General features: G+C 31.6%; 1 protein-coding gene across 1 annotated transcript in view; it reads right to left on the bottom strand.

Annotated features, from left to right (window-relative positions):
- Window positions 1-379: 379 nt before the first annotated feature.
- Window positions 380-11,507, bottom strand: part of LOC128169655 (electrogenic aspartate/glutamate antiporter SLC25A13, mitochondrial-like) — a 13,494-nt gene continuing 2,366 nt past the window's right edge. The window contains exons 8-18 of the mRNA XM_052835786.1: window positions 11,276-11,414; window positions 10,614-10,707; window positions 9,834-9,918; window positions 6,388-6,481; window positions 6,065-6,273; window positions 5,577-5,657; window positions 5,125-5,265; window positions 4,878-5,016; window positions 4,315-4,473; window positions 3,105-3,195; window positions 380-2,838 (exon numbers count right to left, since the gene is read on the bottom strand). Of these exons, the coding sequence (XP_052691746.1) occupies window positions 2,676-2,838; window positions 3,105-3,195; window positions 4,315-4,473; window positions 4,878-5,016; window positions 5,125-5,265; window positions 5,577-5,657; window positions 6,065-6,273; window positions 6,388-6,481; window positions 9,834-9,918; window positions 10,614-10,707; window positions 11,276-11,414 (1,395 nt within the window). The 3' untranslated portion in view covers window positions 380-2,675. The remainder of the gene's footprint in view (window positions 2,839-3,104; window positions 3,196-4,314; window positions 4,474-4,877; window positions 5,017-5,124; window positions 5,266-5,576; window positions 5,658-6,064; window positions 6,274-6,387; window positions 6,482-9,833; window positions 9,919-10,613; window positions 10,708-11,275; window positions 11,415-11,507) is intronic.

Raw genomic sequence — 11,507 nt, 5'->3', positions numbered from 1 at the left:
AAAAACATGTATATTCAAGAATTTCCTTGATGAATGTTTAATTCCTCATTTTCAATATTGACATGTCGTCTGTTGGAGTCCTTTAGAAATCCCATTAGAGTACAGCAGGAAAATAACATTACAGTAAAGCAGTCCGGATATGTTTATTGCTTCTCAAGCAGTGTTCATGAGAAATATATGTTTATAAAAAGGCAACTAGTGACAAACAACAATTGTAACCTTTTTTCAAAGAATTTCTGAGAGGGCACAACAGTCCTCCTTCTGTGCTGTTTAGAATATTGAGGGGGCCTTTGTGTAACTGTATACAATGCTGGCTTTTAAAAAACAAAACAACAATTATAACTCACTAAATACAACAGTTGCAAGCATTTACAGAAAACTGTATAAAACCTTTTATTTTGTCTCTCTTTGTCATTATCAACCTTTATTGTCTTTAATAAACAATTCAATTCTTTAAAAAAATAATTCAAATTCAAACTTACATGTAAATTATTGTATATAATACATGTGTCTTGGAAATAATTTTTCAACTAAATAAAAATCTGTTTTAAATAATCCAATAAATGTACACAGGTATTACAAATTTGCACACTGAATTATTAAGCAGAATCAATTTTTTGCATTGCAGCATCAAGCTACTCTTCAACCTTACTTTTGCCAACAAGAAAATTTAACTTCATATTACAAACCCTATATGATTGATTGTTAATGTCATACGACATAAATTCAAAGAAGTAAAAATATCTGTAGCTTCGGTATGCAAATCCAGAAGAAGAAAAATAAACAATACACCGTCAGTAGAACTCCACAGCAAATCTTACTTGCTATGATTATGTTTACATGTACTGTATAAGTTGGTTACAGTTAAATAGAAAAAATGTAAACCATAACTTCAAACAAGCACTCATAAAACTATGACTAGGTGAAAACTATTAATATAAAGAGGTATTCACTGATACTTGGAAGATAACATTATTTTCATGCAACAATTAAACAGTCACATATTAAAATCTGCACCATTTTCTTTATCAAATATGTTGTGAAGGAAATATACCTCTTCAAGTCACTTTATTCAAGAGAATTGACTTTCCTTCCAGTGAAATGAGGATTTTTCTGATAACAGAAATATTACCTGTTTTACTGGCTGACATTCTGATTCAACATTATCATACTTATGTATGAAAGTGTAGGCTAAAGTTTTCCTATTCTTACAAAATATTGGCAATATACATGTACGGTAGTTAAACAAAATATTTCTGCATTAAAAAAAGCATTTAAATGTTAACATTAATTGCAGCATAACAATTGGCTGGAGCAAACTGGACCATTTTTTGATTATCTTTAACTTGTAACAACACCACATACAACTGCTGAAAAATGTTCAAAACACATACCGAACATTTTCTTTAGATAAAAGATGTTAAAATATCATGCATGCATTCAAAGTTAAAATGGAAAAACCATTACTTCTTAAATGTATTCTTATTTGAAATTTAATTATACAAGAGTCAAGAAAATTAATTTTATAAAATGTTTTTGGAGATAGTCTTATATGGAAACCAAACTATACAACACACTTTAAACCCCTGGCAAAATAAGATGATTCAAGTGTTGAAATGCATTTATATCCAATTTAGTCCTTCTTTTGTTCTTTAGCATAAAAATTACATTGTACTGAACTCCACACATAATCAATGTCTAAAGATAAGGCATTCATTTTTTTTCTTTTGGTTCTGGTTAATCAAAAATGAGTTACTACAAAAAAAATTTCAAATTTGTTATTTGAAAATTACATGTATTATATACAGGAAAGTACCCAGTACTTAAAAGGAATCATTTCAGTATGAAATCTATGGATATCACATGTATATGTCATCTTCAGATCTTATAGCATCAGAGCGAAAATTATTTTTTTTATACATACATGTGCAGATGCATGTAAAGTGTACATGTATATCCATTCATGTGCATCTACAGTGTATGTATTGTTCCTTAATTAGATTTTATCAGGTTATAGATGAAATTAATTCTAATCAGCTGCTGTTTCCTATCTCATTTTTAATTCTTTTTTATTCAAGAGTAAGAAAGACAAATGTTTACATGTAAATCTTTCACACTACTATTCATTGATGCAAAAACTGAAAATTATTTACATCTATTTACAGCAAATTTTTTTCCTAAATCCTAGCTTACCTACATTAGAGGTTACATTTACTCTTTCTGTTACATTCAAGCATCAAAAATAAAACTTCCACTGAGAATTTTGGCTAAGTAAATACATAAGCATGCATATCACATCGATTTCAATTTGTCCAACATTTCACAAAATTAAACTAATAGACATCAACCATAAATTTTTCAACTTTTTATACGGCATAGTTTATGTAGCCCAAAAATAAAAATATATGTACATTGTACTTTCTTATTTTAATTACCCTAACCTATATTACATGTAAATAATGGTAAAAACAAAAATTTCAATACACATACATGTAACTCTTGAGTATCCCTAGTTAACAATAATCTATAAATAGCAACAAAGTCAAACAGTATAGACAACTCTTGTCTATCTGCAGATAACACAGGGGTTTGAAGGAATTGCTTAAACACCTATCCTAATTCAGATAAAAATAAACCTAAAGTCCTTCTGATAAACAACCTAAATTCTTTACTAATCATGTTTGCATTGAGCTTTTAAATTTGGGTAGACACAGTCCAAACTTAGATTCCATTCCGTTAAAGGTAGCCAGAGCCAGTCTGTAGCCACCAATGTGGTCCGGGTTCCGAGAAAGCTGCTTCTCCAGTTGAGTGGACTGAGGTTCTGATCCCTCTGGACGCCTGAAGTACCAAATAATCAACATTGATATTCTATAATGACAGCAGCTTGAAATTTCAAGTATACCATTTCTTAAGGCCATCTAATGGATTAATTATGCTAAATATAGAAGCTTGAAATCTCCAGTCTATTCTATTATAAATATCATCAAAATTATGAGATCAAACTAGCGCACACATTAGCTTGAAAAGTTCATACATGTCTAGTTTATTTTTCTTTAAAATTCTTCAAAAAGCAGTAAGAATCAATTGTCATCATGCATTCATACCTTCCACCAAAATCCACATAAAACAATCTCTGGAGAACTTCGTAGGTCAGCAGTGTAACTCCAAATTGGGGAGAGGATCTAAACACTCGAGCTGAATTCAAAATAAGTTAAGCATGAAAACATAATATATTCCAATAGTCTGCAGTGTTGATATATGGTACAAGTATTGACTTCTGACAGGGATTCAGAGTAATAATGGAAATATATTTTATGCCAATATTTATACTTATTTTAAGTCGTGTTATTCTGGTGACTTTAATTTGCCACTGATTAACTGGTTCAGGGAAATTTATAGATTGAACTTTAATGTACATGAAAACAAGTACATTTTGTACTACTGAAGGACAGATTTTGGTTTTTAAGGTGAAATAATGGCTACTAAAATGTTTTAACGAACCTTCCAAAATTGTTTACGCACACAAATAACAAGGGCACCGCTAAGCGGAGCATCCCCTCGCGACATGAGTTATTGTGTGTAGGGATGCATTATTTAGCAATATATAGTTATGTTAATGAGAAGACCACATTCTACTAACCCTCCAATACTGCAAAAACTACATTTTATTTACCTGTACTAGATCTAAATCCAAAAAATATCAAGTTGTTGATTTGAACTGCTTACTTTCACTTTGGTTTCAAAGAAGTGAAGCGGAAGATTGATAACTCTTACTCAGAAATTTCGATTGATAACTCGTATACAAAATTGGTTATAACATTGATTTAATGAAATAATAATTTGTAATAGTATTAATGGTTTGGAAAGACATATGCATTTTTTATTTGTTATTTTACAGAAGTGTGCAATCTATGATAAATATTTTTAGTTTTGAACGAATTTTGTCATTATGTATGCCCCCCCCCCCTTACCGTGGTGTAATTTTATCTAAGTTTTTGCATAAAAATTTGACCAATTAATATGACATTGCATTTGTTTTAATCTTTTACAATGAGGCATATTTGTGCAAAGGTTGAGGAAATTCTATTGGAAGGTTTTTAATTAATTTACTAGAAAATTGAAATGGAGTGCACACACACATACACACATACATATGAACACACACACGCACGGTAGCGATGCTATATTGACAAAAATTGACTCACAGTAATTTATGTATGGGTATATTTAAAAATTGTGCTGTCAAACTGTATAGTAGTTTTGCTTTGCTATTCAATCAAATATCAACCATTATTAGTTTGATTGTCTCATTACCTGGTGTCCCCTTCCAAAAGGCCCAGCCTCCTTCCTCTCTGTAGATCTTGCGGACACAGTCGATCACTCCGTTGTACGAGGTCTGTCCGGTCCTGGCCGCTACCTGTAATCTTGTCTTAATCACATCAGCAGGTGTAGGAATGGCAGCAGCAGGCATACCTGAAATCAAGCCATGCAATCAATGCTCAAAACCAGGGCTTCTATTAAGGGTGGCAGGAGACAATTTAATGCCTTCACCTCTTTTACTTTAAAATCATTAAAAGCCTTGCTCAAGGCATTTCATATTACACATTGCAACGTGATAACCTCTTTTACTTTAAAATCATTAAAAGCCTTGCTCAAGGCATTTCATATTACACATTGCAACGTGATATCACATGCTCACGTTATTACTTGTTAATCTAAAATATTTTCATGTCAAATTGTTAACTTTATAAACTTTAAAACATAAACAACATACATGTATGTCTCATTGTTTAAGTATTACACATTTAATACCTACATGCATATAACCAAAAGAAATCTCCATAATAACACAAACAAAAATTGTATTTGCAATTTACCTGCTATGGTTGCAGAGAGAAGGAGAGTTCCCCATGAATTGTACCCATTTTCATCAGCCAATGCCTTCTTAACATTGGCATAAGCAGGAAAATAAATGGCTGAAAAAGGTATGTCTCTCAGAAAACAAGCTCTGGACCCCTAAAACATAACGAATAAATAATAACCACTACATTGATTTCAGACAAGAGTTGTTACACATGTTGAAGACTATACTGGTCATCTACTTTAATTTCAAAAAGAACTTACCTTGTAGAGACCCATGAAGCCCAGTTCTTTGATGACAGTAAAAGCACTAACTTTGGACTTTCCATGAACCTCACCAGCCACCTGCAGTCGAATTTTCACGATTTCCAAGGGATTGGTGAACATCACTTGTGATGCCCCAGCCTGTCAACATAGACGTGCAGTGGATGTTGATTATACAGCTTGAAAACCATTTAAACACGCATCTTGAAATATTATGGCAATTAATAAATTTGCATGTTTCTGTAATGCATCTCTCTAAACATCCGTATTGATAAATTTCACAGATAATGGTAAGCAAATTCTATTTACTATAGCAAATCTTTGTGGAAATTTGCACAAAGAGTCTATTACATGTATTCATGTTTTTCCAATGTTAAAAAAAAAATGTATGTTATGATGAGGAGCATACAGTTAGTAAAGCTCTCTTAGAACACACCAATGTTTATACTTACAGTGCCTCCTGCAACCATTTCTGCCCATAGAGGAATGGAGCCATCTTTACGAGTCAACTTGTCTCGCATCAAGTCATTCATCTGAAATAAATCATTCCATTAATCTAATACAAAGCTGAGCAAAGACCACATTTTCTTTTGAAGTAAATTTTGGAAGAGGCTGTGCAAATTGTTCAGTAAACCAAAATTACCAGATAATCATGCAATTTGATTCAAATCCGTTATATGAGAATTGAGCTTTGTATCTTTAGTGGATATTTTACTTTTAATTCAAATATTTAACATTGAAAAGAAATAATTTTTGTGGATGTAATTTGGTGAAAGCCAACATGCAAGCTTTTAGGGGAAATGGTTTTTTTAATCAACACTTTAATGGCAAAAAATACAAAAAGACTTGAAGGAATGAAAGTGACTTCAACAACAACAAATATATTCGCTACAACCATTTTTTTTCTCTGTACCATCATACCGTGTTATGCAATATGTACCGTAAGCTTGATGGCCTTCTCTGGACAGACGCCCACCAGCTGGGGCCCAAGGCCTCGATACAGCCCCAGCACCCCTTCGTGACGAATGACCTTCTTGAAGCAGTCCCAGCTGTTCTTGTACATCAACTCTCCCACCATGGGACCAGATCTCTGGTTCTGCATCCTGGTTTTCACTAAGTCTATTGGGTAAACGGCAGTTGCACCAGTTGCTGAAATTAACAAAATGTAATGATTATTACAAAGTAGAATGAGATTTGTTCAAATAAGTACATTTAAGACAAAATAAAATTAAACAGGGTTATGAGTCATCATTTTTTGCTTACCGCCGGCAATAGAACCCAAGGCAAATCTATAAACACTCTCCAACACCTCCAAAGCAAATGTCCTCTCTGTACCTTGTTCTAGGGCTAACTTTTCCTGAAATATACAAATTTATTTTCACATTAATTTATTTAATGCATAAACATTATAGCTATTTAACTTGAAAATAAATAAAGTTTTTCCTTAAATGAGAATTTTACATTTGTTTCTTATCTTCAAAATACTAATCATCTTTCTTAACCAATCTACATTGTACAGACTAAATAATCTTGTGAATATGTTCTGTGCATATTTTATATTTTTTCAAATATAAAATATTTGCATGATGACTAATATTTTATATGTGTGTAAACAATTGTGAAGTTTCTAGAGGCTATATTTTTAATACAAAATTATCATTCTTCTATACAAATTTCTGTTGTAAATTTCTGAGCATAGTGTTTGGCATTACATTTCATCAAATAATTTGCCATGAATATCATAAGTTTGCAAATACAAGTATAATGTATGTTGTCAAGTACATACTTTTCAAGGATATTTTATTTTACATGAACCTTAGTTATTTAATGCGTATATACATCAATTGTTTACAAAAATATTTAGAAAATTCTCCAATCAGCAATTTGTTTTCGTTTTCTAAATGATACATATGGTTTAAAATCTCTTTCAGCTAATGATCATCTGAAATGAAATATAAAACTCTGCCAAATTAATTCTAAAATAATCATAAAACTGTTTGTCTGCAGTTATTTTCAAAATTAAACAGATCCACTACACGACGATGGTTGTAAATGCGTCAAAGGGTTTGACTTAGATACCTCCAAAATCCACAGAAGTACATAGACTGGTTTTATTTGTCATTTAGCAAACACAATTAAGAACATTTCATCCATAAAATATATGAATACATCTAATAATTAAAATTTATCAAATTATTAAATTGTTATTATCTAATTATTATTAATAATTATTAACTAATTATTATTAATAATCATTATTTAACAATTTTATGTACATGTAACACCCCTGGATAAGTCTTTAAAAATTTAAGTGTTGTTTTATCTCTTATTGACTTGCCTCTAATCCAATTTAAATTAAGGATGAATCTGTGTATACTTGTATTATCATTGGTGTTATGCATTTTTCAAATAATGGAAGTCTACCTGATTTCTCAAACATCTTCCTATTTTTCTGTGAGGGAAAAGTTAAATCTCCCTAAAATTTTGCGTAAAGTTGCGTAAAATCTTTTTAAAGGGGCATGGTCACGATTTTGGTCAAATTTTATTTTTCTGTTTTTATTATTTACAATGCTTTATGATGCATTTCTAATGATCAAATGAAATTTGGGTGCCCGTCGATGAGTTTTAAGCAAGATACAGGGCTCACAATTCTTGGTCATGTACAAACAAGGCTCGTGCCCTGTTTTTGTTTACATAGGTTCAATATACCAGTAAAAAATCTTTTTCAAGATGATTTGTCTATATTCTTATTCATTTAAAGCCTAAATGAACAGTTCCTAATGATTAACACATTCATTTAAGGTAAAAAAAAAAATGGAATTTTCACTTCAACATTCAAAATGTAAACAAAAGCTGTTTACATAGCGAGGAATTGTAAGCTTTGTAACTCGCTTATAACTCAACAAATGACACTCAAATTTTGGTTGCCTATTAAAAATGCCTTACTGAAGCATTATAAACATTAAAATCGAAAAAAATAATTTTTGACCAAAATCGTGACCATGCCCCTTTAAATGTTCTACCAATTATAGATATATGTACTACGTACAGCTTATATATATATGTTATCTACATTTAATTATACATGTACTGGTAAATACTGCAAAAGTTTACCTAAAATCTATACACCAAAAAATTATACACTGCAATGAAAAAAAATTAGGAGCTTGCAGTACTTAATGCTTTAGTGACACATGCCCAATAAAGATACAAGAACTTGTAAGAACAATATTCTGTACATGTAACATCCCTGGTAAAAGTAGTACAGAATGGAATGATGACTTAACGATTGGAGATAGAATCTTTTATTACCAATTGAGTTTGAATTACACGATCACTATATGTAGGGATACAGTTTGCCATTCCCATGTGCTGAGATTACAGTGTATTACTAAATCACATTAAAATTGGGTAGGTAAAGGGGTTGGATCATTGATCGAGATTAAAACTTGGGAAAGTCAATAGACAATTTTAATACTGCCCACTATACTTGATATTTGCATAAAAACTTACAAGTATATTATCCTACTTTCAACTCCAACTGTCAGACTTACTCATATGATGGTCTTTTAGTTGCATCATTTCAACACCAATACAAACAAATCTAGTATTCAAACATGTGTTTATCTTTAAACTGCTCTTCGTAAAATAATACCTAGAGAAAAGTTTAAATTGTTCTCATTTATCTGAAGACATAAACATGTAAAAAAAAAAAATAATTGCTGTTATAAATTCAAATATTATTTATCATCCATCACACAATGTGATTATCACTTGAAAAAAACCCCTGGTCAATACTTATTTAGAGTAAAAAAGAAATCACAGGTGAATAATGGGACAAACATACATTTAAAAAACTCAACTGAAATTGAACTCTGAAGAGTGAAACATTTTTATCTACCAAAATGGGACAACAACCATGCAATGTCAATGCTTTGTTACATGTAAGTCTTAAAATTGTACATTTCATAGGAGCACTCAGTTTTTGTGGGTCCACATGAAGTCGGTGAATGGACAAAAAATAATCATAATGTTAGCAGTGGGCACAGGCAAAACTTTTTTTCAAAACTCATTTTCTCCAAACTAACAATGGGGACAATGGAAAGGACAAGAGAATTTCCAAAGTTAAGCAAGTCTCAAGTTTTTGTTTGGTAAAAATTATATAGAGAGAGAGAGAAGTACGGTCTCAGTTTGATGGATGTAAAAAATAAAGCAAGCTGAGAAAGCTTTGATTACAATGTGCAAATACCATACCTTCAAGATGTCCTATTTAGGTCACACAAAAATAATTACATTATCAGTTTAGTGAAAAACAGACACTCTGATTCAAGACATTATTTTGAACTACACTTTATCTTACTTTGTCTTTATTCAAAATAGTTAAGTAAAAATAAAACCATGCATTTACATGTTCTTGAACTGTACTAGTATCTCTACCATACAGGTACAACCTATTCCAAAATAGTCTTACAGAACTCAATATTCAACCATGAGGCAATGCAATAAGTTCACCTAGCTTTATGTAGCATCGTCTACATCTGACAATATGGCATTCCGGCATTTCTAAAATGAATGAGAACTAACATATGTTTTCTACAGGGTTTTTTTATGTTGTCAACCGCAAATATGGGTAAGCTACAGTAGGTACAGTGCATGTTCTTCATAAAGAGCAGTGATCAACATGGTTTTCCCCCCTGAATCTCTCTTACCTGTGCTATCTGCATCTGGATAGAGTATGGGGTTTCCCTCCCTTCAGCAGGTGTAAGATCTGTTATATCTTCATATTTTATTCTCCTGTAAATTTTCATGTACACTTTACTACTTTACTGCAGAATTTTTTTTTCTTACTTTCATAGATGTTTATGCACAAAATATAAATATGAATAATTGCCATCATATTACCAAGTAAAATACAAAGAGGACCGGGAGAATACTTTGGGGTATATGTATTTATAGAAGGCATCACAAGTTCACAACACACATTTTGATCAGACACGTTAAGCTGGCATTTGTTATGAAGACTACCAGTTTGATTGGTTATTATATTGATAGAAAACCTGTTCTACAGGTATTTACGCAAGGTGCACAAGATTTGGTAAAGAATTGAGTTTTAAGCCATTAGAGGGCTCTCTCTCAGTGCAGTCAGACGTTTCCCCACCCATCCGCCCTAACAGTAAGTCATACATACATTTTAAATTTGCTAATATGTGTTGTATTGTTTTTGTAGATAAAAAAGAACACCAGAAAACATTGTTTTATGTAACATATTAATAAACAGCACTTCTGAGAGCACTTCTGCATCTATCTATGTGTTGTTATTTATTTTATAAATTATTTATGTTTGTTTGCAATAGAGTTATAAGGAATAAGAACATAAAATGTTAAACTGAAATGTTATGTACAGAGTAAATAATCATGGCAGGAATGAAGAGAAGGGCATAATGAAACATATATGCTAACAAAACAGACTGGCTATTACGTAATTTTACCCCGTTTGGTGTTTCAGGCCAATAAGCTGGAACAGAATGTCAATCTCCAGTGGTGTAATCTGAGAAAATTCCTGGGCCTGGTACATCATCTCCTCTGCAAACCATACAATCTTTATACTCAATCATAAGTGCAAAATACATAGACATAATATCTTTATACTCAATCATAAGTGCAAAATACATAGACATAATATCAAATCATAAGCAATAATGCATCACTTTTAATATATTAGCACTACACATCTGACAACCCCAACAACACGAGTGAATGGTGCATGGTTCCCTGATTTGTTGCCAGAGTGCTTGCTTCAGAGAGATCTGCACCAAAAAGCACTGCTAATTTCTTTCAACATATTTTGATTAAAGAAAATCAATTTTTCAGAGACTCAACTCATCAATGTATATGTATCCATCAGTTTCTGACTATTGTTTCCTACATCAACATGTGAAGTAACTACATATTTCAAGTTACTTAATTTTTACTACTTTGTACATGTATTTTAAAAGAACATTCTTATTTAATACTTCATGCTTTTAATTCTCAATGATAACAACCAAGTTAAGATTTCTATCCTGATAGTGTCATAACTGAATTACATGATGTGTAATACATACAAAATGGTTTTGCTCTTTGCATTAATAATCACATTCCACAATATTACCTTTAGTGACCTCCATAGTTTTATCACGACGAGTACAGGCTAAGTATAGCTTCTGAACCAGTTCCAGGTTATTCAGCAATGATACAAAAGCAGTGAAGTAAGCATAGCTGATCTGTCGATGACCTCCACCCACTGCAACCTAAACAAAATAAAACAATCCATTGAAATGTTGCTGACTAAAGCTCAATTCCATCAAGATTTTATATAAGACCCTAGCATGTATTAACTGGCA

Source organism: Crassostrea angulata, chromosome 1 (assembly GCF_025612915.1).
Source record: "Crassostrea angulata isolate pt1a10 chromosome 1, ASM2561291v2, whole genome shotgun sequence".
Classification (NCBI taxonomy): domain Eukaryota; kingdom Metazoa; phylum Mollusca; class Bivalvia; order Ostreida; family Ostreidae; genus Magallana; species Magallana angulata.
This window is presented reverse-complemented; position numbering and strand designations above follow the sequence as displayed.